Source organism: Sminthopsis crassicaudata, chromosome X (assembly GCF_048593235.1).
Source record: "Sminthopsis crassicaudata isolate SCR6 chromosome X, ASM4859323v1, whole genome shotgun sequence".
Lineage (NCBI taxonomy): Eukaryota > Metazoa > Chordata > Mammalia > Dasyuromorphia > Dasyuridae > Sminthopsis > Sminthopsis crassicaudata.
Genome location: NC_133623.1, coordinates 10,249,040 through 10,270,325, shown reverse-complemented (window position 1 = coordinate 10,270,325; position 21,286 = coordinate 10,249,040). Strand labels below are relative to the sequence as shown.

Here is a 21,286-nt window from a genome sequence, read left to right as displayed (position 1 = left end):
TTCTCTCTTTCCCTCCAGTTCCCTACTCCAACCCACTGAGAAGACTAGCAATATGATAGATGATGTGAATAATAAGGAAAACTGAATCCCATGGAGTGAGAAAAGGGGAAGTGAATGGAGGCATTATTTTAACATTAAAATATGAAAATAAATTTGTTCTAGCAACACTTCTATTATGCTAGTCACACCACGAACACTCTTCTCAAAGTGTGAACAGGAAGCTATTTGCAAAGTATAAAGTTGGCAACTTGACTTACCCACTTTCATCAATATGAAAATACAGAAAGAAAGAGAAGTCTTTCTTTTGGAATAAGGTGACCTGCTTAAGAAAACTATAAAAACTAACACTCGAAAACTGATCCTGAACATCTCTCCAGACTGCTAGAGCAGGCCACTTGAGATTTTATAGTCAGCTATTCAAACAGCTTTCAAAATCATCAAGCCTGCTCTTGGCCGGAGCATCAGCATTGGACCCGCTCACGATATCGTTACCAGTTCTGTTCCCTCTCATCAGCCTGACCTCATACTTTCCCCAGATTCCTAAGGAAAGAGAACAGCATCAGGCCAAGAACAAACAGTTTCCTCGTAGACACAGATGCTGTCAACTCCATTTTTCAACTGCAGAAAAGAGGCCCAGTTTCTTCTGACTCGCCCAGGGTCACATATTTCATTGGGGCAGAAGCGGGCCCAGAAGCCAAGTCTTCTGTCTCCAAGAAGAGATTTCAACAATTACTAAAATAAATATGATGGGAATTATATTTCCACAGCTTCCAACATTAGCCAGAAACTGTACACATTGGAAATTCAACATTAACTGCCAAGGAAGGTAAACACATGACTTCCTGTGAAGACAAACTCAACATGTAAGAATGATGAATTGGGGGCAATCGCTGATGGTCACTTGTGGTATGGAGTGAGACAGCAGATGGACTTGCCAGGTCCTGGCACACTCTGGGCATCAGCAAAATGGATCTGCAGCCCTGAGAATCTGCAAAAACCCCATTCGTTCTCAAGCAAACTTCTGCAAGAAAGGTCTATGATGGCTCACCATATCAACATTCTGCTTGCAGTTGAACTGTATAACATTCTTGCACACAAGAACCTTAACATACCGCCAAAAAACAAATAATGAGAACGTAAACATTCCTCCAATTCATCCTATCAGAGAAATGATGTATGAAATGGCAACTAAGAGCCTTGAAGGTGAGGCAGAACTCAGGCGGGCAGAGCAAGGGCTAGCTGCACCCCATAGACTAGCCATGCTTCTCTTTTAGTCAGCAGTGATTCTCCAGTGCTCGTTTCCCTATTTTTTATTAAAAAATCATATTTTTGTTATTTTTATTAAAGCCATTCTCCCAATCATCCAAGCACAGAATCAGCTGACTTCCCCTCCTGCCCTCCCACATCCCGTCAGTTGCAAAGTCTTAAAGATTCGAACTCCATAACATCTCTTTCATCTCTCCCCACTCCTAGTCTATACCACTCTCATGCCTCATTTATTTAGTCCTTCATTTTCCAAAGCGCATTAATGAAACCTTTGGGTCAATCTCCTCACTTCTTATCTTTCCACCCTCCAAACACTCATTTCACTTAGTCCTCCTGTGGCTTCCTACTGCCTACTGAATCCATTCCAAACTCTTCAGCCTCCTATCCAAGGCCTTTTCACACTTGGGATCCCACCTCTCTGAGGAGAAAAATGTCACATATGTACAAGCAAAATCGATCTAGTCACCATTGCCCGAACACATACTACGCTCACCGTCGTTCCTGAAACGCCGGCCTGGCCATGTCATTCACCACCTCCAAAAACTTCAGGAGCCTCTAGAACAGTGTTCTCTTTTGTGATATTCCAGCTAAGTGTGCTATGAGTTGTACAGAACTTACCCCACTCTCCCATGTATCCCACCAGTCATGGCACATAAAATAAATTAATTCTGTGCCAGCAGATAAATAAGCTCGAGAACCACAAATTGCAGGCATCTTGGTTTCCACAAGCTGGGTAAACCTCTCCAGCCTCATGTAGACGTACTGTTTTTACACTGTGAAGCCTAGGCCAAACACCTTCTCTTTCTCCCTCATCAGTGTTCGAGGCACTGTGTCAAACCCAGGAAAACAAAGAAGGTAAAAGCCAGTTCCTGCCCTCGAGGAGCTCCCAATCTACTGGAAGGTTTCAGCTATAAGTCGGGAAAAGTCTCATGGAATATAGTCATAAAACAGAGGCTTTCTTATGGAATGTTACCGGTCCCAGGACTCTTGGATTCAGGGTCCTGGGCTATCCTCATACATACCTGAGAGAAGGCACTGGCCTGACACACCCAGCACACACTGCCTTAGATCTCACCTTTAGCTGCCTGACTGATTCAGGCTAGCTTGCTTGTGCCAGGGCTGGCACTTGGTGAGGATGGCTGGGTGGCTTCTCTACATAATGGTTCCAAGGCCAAGATTGGCAGCAAGACCTAAGGTCTGAGACATGCTGCCACTTTCAGAGCTCCTGCGTTGATCTGCCTATTGGTAGCAATAGGTGCTGATGTTCCCCTATCCACAATGATTTCTCCCCTCAATGATGGCTGGGGGGGTGGGAAATGGAAGCAAGCTTGGAGGGAGAGGACCCTTCTGACTCCCCATCTCTAGGTCTAGAAAGTGCTCCTTCCTCAGCTCTACCTCTCTCAAGCTATCTTTCTCTATGCAGCCTTTCCTGGCACCTTTACCGGCTCCTACCTTCCCTCCCATAGCTGCTGTCTATTTTATATATCGTTTATGTGTGTACTTATTTATCTTCACATTGTTGACTCTGAAAGAAGGTGAGCTCTTAGAGGGCAGGAGCTGCCACTTTCCCCAGCATCTAGCAGAAAGCTTGGAGCACAGTGGGCACTTAACAAAAGCTTGTTGCCTGATGCACTGATTGCTCCATTCATTTCCTCCACTTGGAATTTCTACTCCCTCTTCTCCACTGCCCAAATCCTGATTTTTTAAGATCAGCTCTAATTCTAGTCCCTGACACCTTGGCTGCTTATCTCAAGTAGAAATTCTCTCAGCTTCCTCACAACTCACAAGTACATCTCCACTAGGCTATGCTGTTGTGTTCTGTGCCAGTTATTTGAGCACAAGTATTAGCTATCCCAGTGTTCAAAGTGTGGTCCAGGGAATCCTCGGGGATCTCTGAAACCCTTTCAGAAGATTTACAATTTAAAATTAGTTTTTATTTCAAATATTCTAAGTTAGCCACAAATCTAACCCACATACACAAAAACTGTTTGAATAGATCCTCGATAATTTTTAATAATATTAAGATACTTAGAACAAAAATTCGAAAACTACTGCCCTATCCTACCAAATTGTAGACTCCATAGGAGAAGGAATCTTTAAGTATCTTTATATCTTCTCTAAACACCTTGAATTCAAGAGGACCAGGGACCTTATCTGATGGCCACTGAGTTCCTTGTAGAGAATTAATCCCTTTAAATACCTCTAACTCTGCCTAGAACTGTAAGCTCTCAATCAACTGCACCAAGTGAGACAGAGCAGGGAGCTCCACCACTCGGCTCCCACATTCCTAGATCTAAACCAACCCACTGGGCATGGCTTGGGGTGGGGAGAGAAAAGAACGCCATGGAGTCCTCACTGATGGCCCGCTTTTCTACCCGTTGACCTTGTGATAACTCTCCCAGGTAGCCATGGCTCCACAAAAGCCTTTTCTGGTGCTTCATGCTCTGCCCGCCCCAAGCGGGTCTGGCCCTATTCTGGAAGAAGGTCCCTGGCTGAGAACAGTTTTGCCTAAATCTTGGCTCTCACGAGCTGCTCTAATAGCGTGCTGGCTTGAACTCTCTGTTCTGTCTCAAGTGCTGCCTAGAAACCTGCCTGGCTTTCTGTCACCGCCTCACATCTGGATCTTTAGCTCCCTTTATTCCTTGGGTCCAGACTGTCCTAACTCATTCCCTCATTCCTCATCGGTCTCCCCAATCCATCACTGTCTACAAGTTGGCTGCCTTTGCACAGTCTGGAATGTACTCCCACCTCCCTTCTTCCCCTCACAGAAACCATAACTTCCTTAAAAGCTCAGGTTTGGGGGGGGGGGCTCCTACAGAAGGTCCTTTCCTGATCCTCTCTCTTTCCTCCCAGTTACTACTATTCTTCCCCAAGGAAATCGTTTTATCTACTTCCATATTGTTTGAATTTAAATTTCTGTTCCATCTACTGATTGTTTAGAATGAAGAGAACTGAGAACCCAGTGGTATTAAGCTCCTTAAAAGAAGATTCTCCTTTTTTAAATTTGCTTCCCAGCGGTTGGCACAAGGCCTGGCACAAAGCAGGTGCCCACTAAATACCAGAAAGCAAATCAATGATGTTTTTATTCAACAAAGATTAATTGAAGCACATGTATGAAGTACCCTCCACATGCAAGATTGTGTGCTTATTAATCCATCAGCTGTGAGTGCAAAGTCAGAGTTCTATGTTGGAGGAAACCTTTTGGGTATTCCAGCCCCCTGCAGCAGGCCAGTCTAATGAAGCTTGCCTTCCCCTCCTCTCAGAGGCAGCTTTTTAAATCCTTGAAAGGAATGTGAAATTTTCAGTCAGACACAGTGGAAATAAAGATGCAATTGTTTTTCGCATCCAAGTTCACAGACCTTCTGAAATCTTATCTACATAGCCCTTGGAGATCCATGGAGCCCCAGATCAGGAACCCCTACTCCGAGAGCTGAAAATGACTAGAGAATGTCTAGAAGGGCTACATTGGTAGTTTTAAAAAATGGGAAAAGACTGCCATTGAGAGAACTGCTTGGAAGCCCTTCCAGGAAAACAAATAATATTCTCTTCTGCCTCAAAGCAGCTTAAAGATGAGGTGTCTCTGGTTTCTGGAAATCCCTAAAGAGAAACCATTCTGGCTTTGATCCGCATCCCCCCAAGGAAATGGCTAATTAAGGGCTGCTCTGAGTTCAGAGAAGTTCAGGAAGGTAGCCTCCTGGGTTCCGGTACCTGAGGTAGCATCACAGGGAATAATGCAACCTGAGCCCAGAGATTGGCATGATTAGGAAAAGTAACCTGAAGAGAATCAGGCCTATCAAACCTAAGCATGGCATAAGGCCATTTGGGCCAACAGGACTTGATTTTCTTGTGCAACTTCTCAAGGGTTCCAGAGCATTCCATATTTTCACCCGTATTAAATACTTCCCCCCAAATTGCTCCTTCAAGACAGAGCTGTGCCTTCAGTCCTTTCCTAAATATCAGCTTAATCATTCCAGGCAAAGTGGGGGAAATGGGGCAAAGATTCAAGATGTTCTGTAGCCCCTTTTAGAGGGCACAGATCCCCTGAGAGATGTCAGGGCATTTGTGAAATTCAGTGGAAGGGAAAATCATCTTTATTTTCACTATCTTTTAACTAAAATTCAGCATTTCCTTAAATTATTTTAAGAACTCAATTTGAGCAGAGGTCCACAGGCTTCACAAGACTTCCAAAGGGGTCCAAAACACAAAAAAGTAAAGTCTTAGAGGCTATCTTTATTAAAGAAATAGTATGGAACCTAAGCAGTCCTGGAAGGGGATGGTATTGCCCTTCCAGTAAAGCCCACCGCTACTGTAACTGAGAAGAAAATACAGCTGGCATCTGGCATACAAGGTCATCTCAGGATACCTGAAGCACGAGGATGGCCTTTAGCATCAAATGCTTATTGAGTGCCTTACTATTTGCAGCATCTCTTCCAAGTACAGAGGTAATGTGTAAGCAACCTACAAATAACACTTCAAGTTTGTCAAATGTATATGGGGGAGGGACAAATAGCTCTTCCCTCTTTTATAGAAAGTTTTAATTCTTTTTTTTTAATTTAATAGAGAGTTTTAAATTCTGCATTTATTACTTTGACATTAAAATTACTTTTTGATCTTCAGCATCTATCTCAGCTTATAATCATTTTTCCCTCACCACAGATAAGTGAAATTGAGCAAAACAAATGTCTACATTAGCCATGCTCCTCCCCTCCACCCCCACGCCAAATGGGCTTCACTTTGCACCCCAAATTCATCACTTCTTTACCTGGAGGTGTATAGCATGTTTCATCATCAATCTTCTGGAATTGTAGGTTGGTCATTGTAGTGATCATAGTTCCTAAACCTTTCAAAATTGTTTTTACACTCTGGTTACTATTGTATAAATCATTATCTTGGTTCTGCTCACTTCCCTTTGCATCAGTTTACATGTCTTCTCAGGTTTTTCTGAAATCATCCCCTTCACAATTTCTTATGCAACAACAGTATTCCATCACACGCATATGCCATAACTGTTCATCTATTCCTCAAATGATAAGCACCCCCTCTGTTTCCAGTTCTTTGCTACCACAAAAAGAGCTGCTACAAATATTTTTGTATATATGACTTCTTTTCCTCCTTCTTCAATCTCTTTAGGGTATAGACCTAGTAGAGATATCACTAGGGAGAAGGGCATACAGTTTATTAGCTTTTGGGCATAGCTCCAGGTTGCTTTCTAGAAAGGCTTGACCAGTTCATGGCTTTACCAACCAGTGCATTAAATGTACCTGTTTTCCCATAGGCCCTCCAGCATTTGTCATTTTCCTTATCTTATCAACTTCCATTGTTGTGATGTGGGTACCTGAAAGTTCTTTTAGTTTACATTTCTCTAGTTTGGGGGAAACTACAGCATTTCCCCCCATATGGTTGTTAAAAGTGAAGGTTACTTTCTCAAAAAATTGCCATTTATCAATCTGAGGATGCTTCTTATTCTTATAAATTTGATTCAGTTCCCTATATAGCTTAAAAATAAGACTTTTATTAGAGAAATTTGCTCAGCTAATAATGTTGTTCCCCAAATGACCTATGAAAGAAGCCCCCTTCCAAGAACCACTTACTAGCAATAACTGACCTGGCTCCTATTCCCTGGGATTGCCACTGGATTTTGTGCCTACAATATAATATTCATGTAAATATACTCTTGTCTGTTATGTTGTAGTCATTAGATTCATGAAAATAATTAGTGAAGTAATGATGCAACATACAGCTGTGTACTATATATAGTACAAATCTAAGTGCTTTGAATATTCTGCTCAGAACCTAGCTGAATGGTAGTGATAACATGTCACCAAGGCTAAATTGGGAAAATAAATTCTAAACAGAAAATTTAGCATGACATAATGTTGCAGGTCTGGGCTTACAGTAAGGAAAATAGCACACAGGAGGCAGTACTCCACAGTGGAAAAAATACTGGACTCAGATAATAATAATAAACAATGTAGGTTCACATTTCTTTCCTTACTTTAATCCACTAGAGTAGGTATTGAGAATAGTATTGTCTCCATCTTAGAGATACAGGGACAAACACAGAGAAGCTAACGAGTAGCCTTATGGAACTGGTTGATGTCAGAGCTAGAATTCAGACCAAAGCCTACTGTCTCCAAATCCTATGCTCCTTCCAGTGGAATAAACTGTTTCTCAAAATGTGATTTTTGCTCCATTACCAAAGTCCTAAGTCACAAAGATTAAGTTCAAACTTGGGAGCTTCTCTTTGCAAATTTCTTTGGATTGTGTGTGGTATGGTACCTGAAAGTTCTTTTAATTTGCATTTCTCTAGTTTTTAGGGAATTAGAGCATTTTTTCAGATGGTTGTTAAAAATGTGGAATCCAAAAAATGTGGATGATACCAAAGTTTCTCCTAGGAACATCAGAATTCAGCTTGGGTTCCCCAAAAGGAGGGTTGTGGAAGACTATCAGTAGGTCCCATGAAAGTATTCAAACTAACAAGGAATCGGATACACTGTAGGGCAAGTTTTATTATTTATATCACCATAGAATATGCAAAGGATTTGTACTGAAGTCCCCTGATAGTTAAGCTTAACTTCCCTTCCTGTTTCCATGGACCTCTGGTTTCTCCAAGGACCCATGTATTCTTTCAAGAATAGCATAGTACTCTGGGTGGGAATCCCTCGCACTGAAAAATAATCAAGTAATTCCTACTCTCCTTTGCTAGGTACCAATCACTATAGAAATATGAAAAGTTATTAATGATAAATATGATTTTAGGTGCAATATAACTGAATTCCTATAACTACAAAATACTTTGGTATTTACTATAGTTAATCTTTCTGGGGAAGATCACTTTGTATTGAACAGCCTCTTCTAATTTAGGATTATAAACTGGATATAAACAAATTCAAGAGCTAAAACCCAGAATTTGGGGCATGACAAGTACCCAATCTGGAGCCCTTGTGACTCAGTTACCCCAAATACATGTAATCACCATTAAGACAGATCAGACTGTGGAGTTTATAACATCATATTTGCAGCACTAGTTTCCTATAGCAGTGGCATTAGTGATTGATTCTAGTGGCAAAAGAAGAGGCTCCACAAGACAAAAAGTCATACTTTGACATCACTAAGCATCATGTTCAAAAACGTCCTTGATTGTTCTGTAATCTCAGCTTTAGACTAGACTAAAATGGAGCTGTCTGTATACTCTGAAGGTCCCAATAACAAACACTTTCAAAGACCAACCCTAACTGCATATATTGAGATTCAAGGAGGAAAAATGTCCAATTAATTTCAAATGAAGTACCTGATACTGTCTGACACTTGGTAAGTACTTTATATATATACATATATATATATATGTATATATATAGACTGATTGCCATTGTATTATGTGAATCTTTATTTTCCTACTATTTACATATTGACACACTCTAAATTAATGATTATGACCTATTGTCCTACCTCCAAGATCAAGAATTTTGAAATTTTATTTTCTATTTGCTAATATTTTGTTTGAATTTTCCATTAGTGTTCATTAAGAATAATGATAAGTTTTTTTTTTCTTTCCATGCTTTGTCTGTCTGTGGTTTAGGTATCAAAACTATATTTGCTTCAGAATCTAGAAGGGTCCCTTATTTTTTGCCAACAGTTCATGTAATGCTGGCATTAATCATCCTGTAAGTGACAGAATTCTCTAGCAAATCCATCTGATTTTTGGAGATTTCTTTTTCCTTTGGGACTTAAATTGTGGATTGTTCCATTTCTTTTTCTGATATTGGCTTATTTAAATAAAATTTCCACTCTCACTGATACAGAAGCATTAGAGAGGGTAGGAGGGCTTGTTGTTCTGAAAACATACATCGGGAATGGGTTAAACAGGGAACACTACAAATAATACCCCATGAAGGGCAGAGAACCCTCCAAAACTTATAAAGAAATAACAGAGAAGGAATAAGATAAAATGGGGTATGGAAGGATGTGTAGATTTTTGGCAGTGGGAGGTGGTGTGTAGATTAATGGGCAAAGGATAAAGGACAAAGTGGGGTACAGAAGGGTGTGTGGAGCTATTATAGTGGGATAAGGTGTGTAGATTAAGGGGAAAGGGATAAAGAAGGGGAAAAGGGTGGCATAGGATAAGGTGGGGTGCAAAGGTTGTATAGAGTTATGGTAATGAGACAAAATGTATAAATCCATGGGAAAGGGATTAAGGGAGAAAGGGTGACAAAGTGGGATACAGAAGGGTGTTTAGATCAACAGGAATGGGATAAGAAGTGTAGATTAAGGGGAATGGGGTAAAGAGGGAAGGAAAGGTTGGGGGAAGAAGACAAGGGAAGGATTCCTGGGTAAGGGGGAAGTTAAATAATAGCAAGGCAAGTTAAGGAGCAGAATCAAGTAGAAGAGTTAGAAATGGGATATATATACAAACACTACCACAAGGATCAGGAATTGAATTTATTATAAAAAGAAGTAGGGCTAGTAATCATTGATCTTAGTCAAAGTCAAACTTAAAGAAACTCCACTCTCCAACAATTTCCTGCTGTACCAGGAACACTAAACAAAACTGAACTTCACATAATGACATATCCCCAAGCCATTTCTCCACTCTCCGTCATTTATCTCCAGATCCAGCCTTGGTACCACCGTCTGCCACTGTAATGATTTACAAACTATTATTACCCTAAAATCCCAAGTCATCTTCTCATCTTATTCCCATGACATTCCCAAACTTCAACTATGGACCTATGGGTAATTCCAGCATCCAAATTCACTGCTTCTGTTCCAGAGCTCTTGAGCTCATTTTACCCACTACTAAATTACGATGCATAATTTAAACTGCAATCTTGCTGCTGCTGTATAATGCATTTTCTCATTTCATTTCCCAAAATATCTGTCCCAAACCTTTTTCTTCTCTTCTGACCACACTCTCTCCACCATAGATGACCTAGACTCCTACTGCATCTGCCATGAGCTTTCTTAATTATTCTTCCAAATTCAGCATCATCTCCTCCAGGTCTCTTCACTAAGAGTAATACTTCTCTCTCTTTTCTCATTCAGGACCTTACTCCAGCAGTCTTTCCCTCTCTTGAAGTCATCATATCGTCAATCTTTTAAAAATCCTTTGTAAGAAGCCCTCCTCTGGACCCCTTCTACCACACAACACCACACAACATCTCTCACTTTCACAGCTAACCTTCATCACCACACAATCTCTCCTCAATCCTTTGTAAATCTGGCTCTTCTGACCATTCTGCTAAAAATTGCCCTCTTAAAAGGGCATCGGGGATCTCTTAATGATTAAATCCAATGACCTTTGTTCAGCCCTAAATCTCCTTTCCCTCTGTGAGGCTGCGGAACTATTAACTGAAGTGTCTCCCTATGCTTTTCCTGATTCTCTTTCCTGACTAAAATAACTGATTCTTCTCTGAATAGTAAGTTCTCAACTAGCAAACTCACATCATCAATTCAGAGTTAGAAATGGCCTGCAAGATAGAATATATCAAAATAGCCTTACTTCCTTATTGTATATGTGAAAACATTAAGGCTCAGAGAGAGGAAGTGGCTTGCCCTCTAGCATTTGAAGCTCTTCTAACTTGCCCCCCCTGCCCACCTTTCCCATCTTCTTGTATCTTACTTAACTCCTGTTAAGGAACTCTACAATCACAGCATCCAACTAGCTCCCTCAAGATAGGACTCCATTTCTTGTCTCACAGCCTTGGCATTCCCAAAATGCAATGTTCTGCTTCCTCACCCTCCTAATTGGCTCCTCTCAAGACTCAGCTCCAAAACAATCTTTTTTTTTTTTTTGCAGGAGGGCTTTCCAGGTCCCCCCACTCCTGAAAGCTAATGCTTTCCCTTTCAGACAACCAGCTTCTACTCTAAACAGATCTTGGTTGTACCTACTTATTTACATATTGGTTTCTTCATTAGACTATGTGATCTTTGAGGGCAAGGAGTGGTTTTTGCCTCTCTTTGTACCCCCAAGTGCTTCTCCTGATGCTTAGCTTGTTTACAGGTGTTGGACTCTTAGACAACCAAGTATTCATTTGTGTTTGTCTAATCCCTCCCCAAGTTCCCTGATGCCAGGGACCCTGTCTTCTGTAAACTTTTCCCCAGTATCTAGAATAGAGTTCTGTACAGAGAGCAAGTAAGTAAGAAGTGCACTCAGTAAATCAATTCTTTGGTATTACTCAAATAAAACTTGATCCTTCAAATAAAATCTGGACAATCATTTAATTATTTTCAAAACTCCAAAGTCTGGTCAAGAGTGTTAACAGACAACTTTCTACCTCTTAAGAATGAGGTTCACCAGTTTCATGGGAACCTTATAAATGCCATTCCCAAATACTGTACAAGATGAATGGTCTTTGGGGAAGGCCTTTGGATAGCATTTCTGGATGCTCATGGGGGGGGTCCCCAATGTGAGAGTTGCCTGGACCCAGCTATTGGGTACTTTAGCCCAGAGCACTGAGGGGGAGGGGTACCACAAGCGCACCAGTATGATTTTGGAAGCAGTTTGCCTTCAAGTGTGAACCCTTAGTGGGGATCAAACAAAATAAGAGGGAGATTCCCAAGCCCCTTAGCAGGATCCCAAAGATGGGCTGCTACACGAGAAGCCTCCAGCTGAGATTGAACAAAGTCTGTGCAAGTCTCAGGCTCTGCACTGTGGCAGCTCTGAGGGCTCCGATGGGTATCTCAAAGGCAACGACCGACCTTTGATCTTTCTCCAGAACTCCCGCTAATGTCACCTCTTCCTACTCTTGTGTGGGTTCACCAGGCTCTGACGCTCCCTTTAATGTTGGCTTTGCTGCCAAATCTGCCCGGGCCATCATGCCAATTAAAAGGAATGGCCGTGGAGTCGCTTTTGGCCCGGAGAGTCCCCCCCTTACCTCCCTCCTCTGCTTCTACGGTCGAACGGCACACACAAACTGGCACGAGTGGGGAGGGGGGAGGCCAAAGAAGCGGGGCGACACAAGCTTCGGGCAGGAGCAGGAAGCCCGAGGGCCGAGGAGAAGGTGGCACTGGCTGGGGGAGAGGCCAGAGCCCCCTCCCCCCCCCCAGAGGAAGTCGCCCAGCTTCCTCTGTCACCGCGCCCAGCCAGGGGGGGTTGGGTGGGGCTCTTTTTTTTTTTTTTTTTTTTTTTTTTTTTTGTGCGCCGCGACTGTGCGGGGCGGCTATGCGCGTGCGCGCGCCTCGCGCATCCTTCCTGCAGCTGCCACGGGCTCAGGTGCTGAGCCGGGAGAGAGGGGATGGGAAGAGGGAGACGTGAAGGGAAAAAGGAATCAGAGAAGAAGGGAGTCATTCCGAAACCCCAATATCGCGCGCCCCCTCCTCCACACACACACAGACACGCCGCCCCACCGGGCCAACCGTGCCCCGCCCCGCCCGCGCTCGAGCTGTCAACCCTCGGCCTCGGACGGGGACGGCGCCGGTCCCGGGCGTCGGGCCCCCAGTCAGTGCCTGCCCCCGGTCCCCGCCTCACCAATACCACGGAGCCCCGCACCGCCTCCGACACGCTCTGCCGCAGCTCCGCCGCCGTGCCCGGCTTACTGAGCCGCTTAGTGAACTTGCGCACTTCGGCCATGGCAGCAAGCCTCGGCCCGGCCCGGTTCGGCTAGGGTCAGGGCGCGCAGGCTGGAGCCGCCGCTGCCCCGGGCGCCGCCTCAGCCTCTGCCTCTGCCGCCGCTGCCGCCGCCGCCGCCGCCCTCCTCGTCTTCCTCCCCCTCGCCTTCCCTCTCCTCCTCCTCGCACGCGGGCCTCGCGCCTCCAGCCGGCCCCGCCCACGGCTCCTCCCCCTTCCCCACTGCCCCGGACCTCGGGCTCGCGCTGGGGCTCGAGGGTGTGCCCGGGAGGAGGGATGTGTGTATGTGTATGGGGGGCGGGGGAGAGGATCACGCGGGAGGAGGCAGGGGCGGGAGAGGGGGGAAGTGGCCCCCGAGAGGGCTCCTCCCGCAGCCCAGCCTACTAGAGCTCTCGCCCCCGGGAGGGGAGACCGAGTGGCCCACTCGGGGAGACTGAGCAATCCCTCGGGCCCCCGAAACTGCCGCCCAAGTCGAGAGGGGAGGGGAGGCGATCCCCATCACTGCGGACCCAATCGGCTTGGGTGGGGCAGAGACCCACAGTGCCCCCGCCCGCCACTTCCGGCCCCCTTCGGCCTTTCCCGCCGGGACCGTCCCAGGGTTGAGGAGCTGGTTGGGGCCACCGGGAAGGGGAGGACGGAACGGGGCGAGCTTTGACGTCCGAGATGCCCTGGCCGGGGACACTCAACGATAACCTCCTCCCCCGAGGCCCCACCCACCCACGCGCCTGCTCGGTTCTCCTCGCCCCTCTCCTCAGCCTCCCGGCCTTTGGACGCTTTCCTGGACGTGAGCTGCTAACGGATCCTCCTCAGTCTCGCACTTTTCTGGCCCCGGCTCGGGCTCCCAGAATCACCGCTTCTTAGCGATGGAAGCTTATCGAAGCCAAGGAAACCTCCACCCCGCCCCGGGCCGCTTTCGGACAGCCCTCACCTTCTGGAAGTTCTCCTGACATCAATCCGCAATTTGGCTGGGCAGCTCTTGCCCCTCATGACGCCTTAGCTCAGCCTTGTGGGGACCACGAGAACCAGCTTCATCTCTGTTCTGGGAGACGAACCTTCCAACAGTGGTCCGAGCACCCCAAGTCTTCTCTTCCCTAGGCTAATTACCCCCCAGTTCTTTTAACATCTGTACAATAATAACGTACAACTTAGAAGGCTTTCCTCCATATGTGAAACTGGGGGGCGGGGAGATCACTACCTTATACATATCAATCACTGAAAATTTTTAATTGATGATTAAAAACCGTGGGTTTTCTTCTGTGGGTCTGTTTCCTCAAATGTAGAAGTAAATGGGAGATCTCTTCCAACTCATAGTTTTGGCCCATGGTCCTAAGTGACTTACCTGCCTCTTTCCTTCATACCACATTGCTTTCCACTCAGTGCCCTCTGCTCTTTAGGTATCAGTTTCCTTTTCTGTAAAGATAAAAGGGTTGAAATGGATGGCATGTAAGGCCTTAATTCCCGCTTTAACAAGTCTGTGGTTCACTGACTTCTATTAATTCCCACTACTGTGAAGGGCCAGCAGCCTTAAGGAGGCCCTTCCAGCATCCTCGATCTACAGACATATGTCCAATCCTATAGCAGATGACCCCACAACTTCCAGCAGTGTATTTGAAAGATAATTCTCATCGACCTTCATTTCTAACAAGTCATAGTTAAGAATGTAAGAGCTAGCACCAAAAACACTTGGCTGTGCTTGATGAAAATGGCCTTCTCAAGGGCTAATCTCTAAAATCGAAGAATAAAGCCTTCCACACAATTCACTGAACTGTATACAGCATTTTTGTAAGTTCTCTTAACAATTCAGTCCAAGCCAACAAACTATCACCCAGTAGAACAGAAGTTTCTGAAAGGGAGAAGACTGTCTTTTTATTTTTGTCTTCCTGGCCTCTACAATGCCTCAAGCAGAACAAGCTATTTGTAATGTTAGTCGGATTGCATTGTGCTTTAAAGAAATAAAATGACTAGTTCCAGTAAGTGAAAGTCAAAGTCAAATCTTTGAACTCCTAAACTAATCCTTTGGCCACCCACCACACTATTTGGCCCCACGTGATTGCTCTCCCCCTTCAGTACCTTGCACAAAGGAGATATTCAAGAAATAATGATAGCTCGTGTTGCTAATGCAATTTATGACTCACACATGCTTTCTTCACAACCACATGGGGAAAACGGAAGGTAAAGTATCCCCATTTTATGATAAAAACCTTGGCATTCCCATCTCCCACTCACACATTTCCCCCCTCCCTATCTAGAATGCTTTCTCTGCTCTTAGAAACCCATTTGAGACCACTTCTGAAGCTTAGTTGACTGTTCACTCCCTCTTCAAGTGATCACACATGGTCTGTCCCCATCCCTCCGTAAATCGAAAGCTCTTTGAAGGCAGGATCTGTTTTTTCTTTTGTCTTTGCATCCCTCCGGATCTAGCTCTGAGCATTGAACATGGCTTAATTAATGATTATTGGATTAGAGTAGAAGAAACAAAAAAGTGGTTATGCAACACATTTTTCCATTCCCTCTTACTCTTGTGGGCTTGATCATTTACTGAATCATTTACTGAGAATCTTGATTTGATCTCTAGCCCCCAGATAAGAGGCTAAGGATGACTGGATCAGAATGTAAACAGTGGGACTCCAAGTATTTTCAAAGTTACAGAAACCAAAGAGGGTGTTGCTTTTGGTGTGAAAACGTGGGCTTAGAAGGATTGTCTATGAAGTGTACTACATCCTTGAGCTACTTTCTCCAAAAATGAACTGGCTCTACTACTGGTATCAGCAAACTGGGACCTCGAGGCTCAGCTCCTATACCCTCTCCCTAGAGCTCCAGGAGTAATCCAAACTACTTTGCACTGGTCTCTTTCTAATGCTCTAGTTCACTCCCCCCCCCACACTGGTGTAGTCCCCCACATACTCCTTGATTATCAGTGGATGTCAATCAACCAAACTTCATTAATCTTAAAAAATTGTTACTTACTATAGTGTTAGTTGGTAGTATACATCCCCCCCCCACTGTCCCACTAGTACATAAGTCCAGGAGGAAACTCAAGTTTAGAGAACATGTGGCAAAGGGGATAATTCACAGCTCCTGGAAGTGGTTTTGCATTTCCTTTAGGTATTGTGTAATTTTTTCTGCTGGGTTCTTTGTACTGCCTTGCATCTCCCTTTCCTCATACTGTCTTCTCTGTTCTTAGTTTCTAATGCAGATACTGCTGTCAGTTTTTTTGTGGGGTGTACTAGGGCCCCAGTTTAAAGCGCCAAATTCCCTGGATCCTTCAAATCTCACAAGGCCCTTCTCTGTTCAAATGGGGGATGGGGAGGGGAAGAGACTGATCAATGCTCAAGCACTTCCGTAACCCTAAATGCTTCCAATTCTGATGCATGACATACCCGCTCGCTGATTCCTTTTTGGCACATGGCTGGAGGAGGCTTCCACCAAGCTTCCAGGTGATGGAACCGCAGGGTTCTAAGCCAGTCTGTTATTTTATACAAAACTCATGGGGGGAAAGAGAGAGACTGGGACTCCTTGACCAATGCAGATACTTCGTGGATGTCACTCCACTTCATGCAGTGCCTTTCAAGGACATCCAAGTTGATCCAAATCCCACACTTAGTCTAAAGCCTGTAACTTACTAATTCACCCAATGTGTCGGCACATAGTTACGATACCAAGGTCTAACATCTTGTCACTTTAAACGGTATGATTGATTAATTCAGTCAACCCATTCTTAAGTAAGAACATGAAAGATGCGGGGCCATAAAGAGCCTGGTAGCTGACATCCCAGGACAGGGTAATAATAGGGCAAAAAGGTTCTTTTCAGAAATTATAAAGTAGATGTTATATAATAGAAAAGTACAGAGGCTAAGGACACAGGCTGCCGGGAGGGCTAAAAAGGAACAAGGAGAACTTGGTGCAATCATCAGAAAGCAAAGCTTGGATTTGGGAAGATCTGAGTGGAATTCTAGCTGTGTGAGTCAAGAAATCCAAATCAACCTTTCTGGCCTGTTTTCCCATCTGTGAAATGGAGATACTAAGAGCACCCACCTTATAGGGATTAAAGAATCCAACAATTAACAAATGTACAATGACTTAAAGAGTTATATAAATGCTAGCAAAAGGAAACGGAAAACTAGAAATTTGAAACTAGAATAGGATGGCATAGAATAAAATCTTAGAACTAAACCAGACCTTGGAAGGAAATGAGTCCAATCTCCTTCCATGTTCCACAAGTCACGTTCTTCCTTTTAATTTGAACCAGAAAAGGAACATCAGAGGGGCAGGATTAATGAGGCAGACTGGCACATGGAGATGGTGAGAAAATAAGAAATGACTAAATGGGAGCTAACCCTAAAGCCAGGAAGAAGTAAATCGGACTACTCTGTGGAGCTAGAATGCCAAAGTTCAGGACCTGGGAAAGGGACCGAATGGAGGACAAAGGGAATCCCTGTAGAATAGGGCTCCTGGCTGGGCTAATGAGCAAGTCCTGTGAAGCTGAGTAAGGGAATTCATCTCATCTGTACTTGCTGGCAATTAGCCCTCACACCATTGTTTTCAGACTGTGTTTGCTGCTGTGAGGTGGGCAAGGTAGCTGAAAGAGGGAGAAAGGAAGCTGAAAGAGGGAGAAAGGAGAAGAGGGGAGTGAAGGAGGAAGAGACAGACACACAAAGAGACAGAAGGATGGAGCAGAGGGCCAAGGAGCACCAGGCGCCCCCTCCCTCCCCATTTAACAGCTTGCAGCTGGTTCATCCAGGTGCTCTTGACTCCTAGATTGGGTTCATCATTTACAAACCTTGTGATGATAGTTAACACTTAGTGCATACTATGTGGTAGGCACTGCGCTAATATTATAATGTATACACACACACACACACACATATATATATTAAAAATAACAATCATCTCTTTTGATCATACCTTATGATCATGTCCACTAGGGCTATTTCTTCCATTTTCAGACTAGTATTCTTATTGTTCTGGCTTTATTTGTAGTGAAGTTGTTCCATCCTTCAGAACATTTTGATTCCTCCTCTGGACTTTTTTCAGCTGAGTTTGTTAAAAATCAAACAAAAAAAATCAAATCATCCCTTCGGTTTTTTAAAGAACCAATCCTAGTCCTCTAGTGGATTTTCTCTATGTAGGCACTCTCGCCAATAATGCAGATCACAACCCTTTTAGGTCTCTCGAACTTTTGTTCGTGACCCCCTGGCTCTCACCTGATTACCAGCCCCTTCTTTTTCAATTATTCATTCTTTTTTATCACAACTTTTCCCTATTGTTCCTATAATGGTCATTGTCCAATAGAAAAGTACCTGCTATCACTCCCACCCCCAAACCTTTCCTTTTAACGAGAAGGGTCATTAATGACCGCATCCACCATTTGGCACCTTGTTCCCCACTTCCAAGAAGGAGGCCTATTTCATCAACTGTCCCCCTCAAACCAAGATAGCTCCTTGCATTTAATCCAGTTTAGTTATTTCTTTCAGTTGCTTGATGACTCCTTTCAACCAGGGTTTTCAGCACCCACTGTGTTTCCATTTGGTTATGGGTCATTTCAGAAAGCATTTGCAGCTTCTCCCTCTCAGACAACTCCTTATCTGTGGCTCCCTCCTAATGGTTATTGACATTAGCTTCCGATTTCACACAAAACTGCTGAAAATGTTCACAAAGCCAGTGCACTAGAGATGTGACTCAGAGCTTTTGGATGTTTTCTTCTTTTTCTACGTACCATTTTGCTGGGTATATAGGAGAGACTCCCCAATTTTGCTGCCTACGATCACTTGAAATCTGTGATATAAACATTATTATATACATTTTGATTCTTTTGGTTTTTTGATTACATGGATTATATACATTTGATTCTATATAATTTGTATGACAGATTATAGGTAGATTAGATAGGAGTGGAAGCCAAACCAGAGTCAAATGGATTAAACAAGATGAAAATACAGTAAGACATAGGTGGTAGCACATTTTAAAACTAAAGCATTCTGTGTGTAGCCAGCAGCCTACCTTATGGATGATTTCTTATCCTTCGGTTGCTGTTCGGCCCTTTCTGACTCTCCGTGACCCCATTTTGGGCTTTCTTGACAGATATCCAGAGCTGGTTGTCCATTTCCTTCTCCAGCTCATTTTACAGGTGAGGAAACTGAGGCGATCAGTGACATGTCTGAGGCTGCATTTAAATTCAGGAAGTCATCCTGACTTTAGGACAAATGCTTTTTATACTGTGGCGCCACCTACCTGCTCTATATGTGATTTAGCAACCCTGTTAGAACTTTCTGTTCTATGTTTAGAACTTGGCCTTACTGCAATGGATGGTGCTGTCAAAAGTTTCTTCCCCCCCCCCATCATTTTCATGTATAAATAGTCTCCCCTACAGTTTTTCTTTGATGCTGGGTTCTCAGAGGTTCCATTATTGAAAAAACAAACTCTGGTGGGTTTTAAGGATTTAACCTTAAAGTTTAAGGATTCAATTAGTGAGCATATATTAAGTGTCTACTGTATACTAGGTACTGAAGATTAAAAACTAAAAGGAAAATAGTCCTTGCTGTTAAGGAGGTTACAACCTATCAGGAAAAACCTGTCTATAAGTAAGTAAATACAAAATAACCACAAAAGGGATCTCAGGTAAGTTGGGAGGGAGTCATTAACCACTAGGGGGCTCAGGAAAGATTTTATTTAGAAGGTGGGCCTTGCACTGAGCTTTGAAGGAAACTAAAGAGTGAAGTGTACAGAGTGCCAGGCTTGGAGTCAGACTCCTCTTCCTGAGTTCAATTCCAACTTCAGATTCTTATTAGCTGTGTAACCCTGGACATCACTTAACTTTGTTGGCTTCAGTTTCCTCATCTGAAAAATGAGCTGGAGAAGGAAATGGCCGATCGGTCCTATACCTTTGCCAAGAAAATCCCCAATGGGGTCACAGAAAATTGCACACAACTGAAGTAACTCATCAGTAACAACAGATTGTCAAAGATAGAAACAAGAAGGGATGATATTCGAGATAAAAGCAAGCAGCCTCTGTATAAGCAGGATGGGAAATAAGTGTCCCATGTGAAGAAGTCCCATTTTGACTGGGTCATGGTATATGGGAAGGGGAGCGACCTCCCCGTCAGAAGGCTCTTTGTACTTTGCTAGGCCAGGCCTCTGCTGGCAGGCAATAGCAGTGCTATTGTACGCGCTTTGTACATGTATAAGCTGTATGCTGAAGCCAGGTCAGGAAGTACATTTGTCTGTCAAACAGGCAATTGTGTTTGATCCTGGAGGCGCAGCTGGAGTGTGCTAAGTGGGGGGGGGCTTATGGGCAGCCATGGGTTTTAACTATGACAGAGATGTGACAGATGGGGTGGGCAGGGGAGAGACTTTAGACAGAGATCCACAAAGAAGCTCCACGGACTCCAGGAAAGAGGTGTCAAGGGCCTGAGCTGGAGTGGGCGCGGCATGAGCAGGATGGAAGTGAGAGAGATGTGCTGGCGGTGGGAATGATCAAATTTGGCAACTGACTGAATATGGAAGGAGGTGGCAATGGCCCGTGCCCATCACTGGAGAGCTAACTCGGCTGAGTGCAGAGAGCCTTCTGAGCAGAAGGGTAGCCACCAGCTCATCCTTTTGTTCAATTTTGTTCAATATTAATTGTACATGTCATTAATTGTGAAAATTACTGAAGCCATCTACTAAAGTGAATTGTGGTAATTATAAATTGTGTTAATTGTAAAAATCTGAATACTGAAGCTATCTACTGAAGGTAAACTTGCTAATTTGCAATCATTAAAATCACTGAAGCTCTCTACTAAGATGACACTTAAAGTATCCAAGTATAGATCTTAAAGCCTGGTATAGCAGGAAGACCACTGCATTTAAAGTTAAAGGTTTTGGATTCCAATTCTGCCTCTGCCGCTTACTGCCTATGTGAACTAATACTTGTCACTTCACTTTCCTGGGCCTGTGGACAAGAAGAGCTTAGTTCTAAATTTGTGAGCATCCCTAGAACTACCAAATATCTGTACCTGCTACCCCACCCTGCTTGCTACGTATACCTACCCTTCATTTTTGCTATTCTTGTATCTTTGCAGCCTTGACTGCAATTGTGCTCACTATAGGTCACGAAAAAATTCCTGTGTTCCAATAGTCTATGGCTCCATACCCAGTTCCATACTTTTCTCAGTAGATTCATCTGCCTTCCCATTGTGATGCTGTTATACCCCCTCTTCTTCCAAAGTCCATGCTCCACGAGAGAGCCTGCACTCTCCAGGTTCTCCCCTCTTCCTGACCATTCCTGCCCACTAGCTAGAGCATGGCTATGAAGTCTCATCCTGGTCTTTGCTCTTTTCCTCAATGGTCCCATCACTCCCCCACCTTCTGCTAATCATCTCTGTGGAGAAGATTCTCAAATCTGTCCCCAGACATATCCCTAGAGAGGGATTTGGGACTTTGTGGCTGGTCTCCCTCTTCTCTTCACCTGGGTAA

General features: G+C 44.0%; 1 protein-coding gene across 7 annotated transcripts in view; it reads right to left on the bottom strand.

Annotated features, from left to right (window-relative positions):
- DOCK11 (dedicator of cytokinesis 11) overlaps positions 1-21,286 on the bottom strand; it is a 199,325-nt gene that overhangs the window by 156,061 nt on the left and 21,978 nt on the right. For 6 of the 7 annotated variants that reach the window (XM_074277422.1, XM_074277424.1, XM_074277425.1 and 3 more), the window contains exon 1: positions 12,734-12,962. In XM_074277422.1, coding sequence (XP_074133523.1) covers positions 12,734-12,835 — 102 coding nt within the window. In that variant the 5' untranslated portion in view covers positions 12,836-12,962. Of the gene's footprint in view, positions 1-12,733; positions 12,963-14,171; positions 14,243-17,737; positions 17,867-21,286 lie in introns of those variants that run through there. The other variant, XM_074277427.1, reaches the window with a different exon arrangement.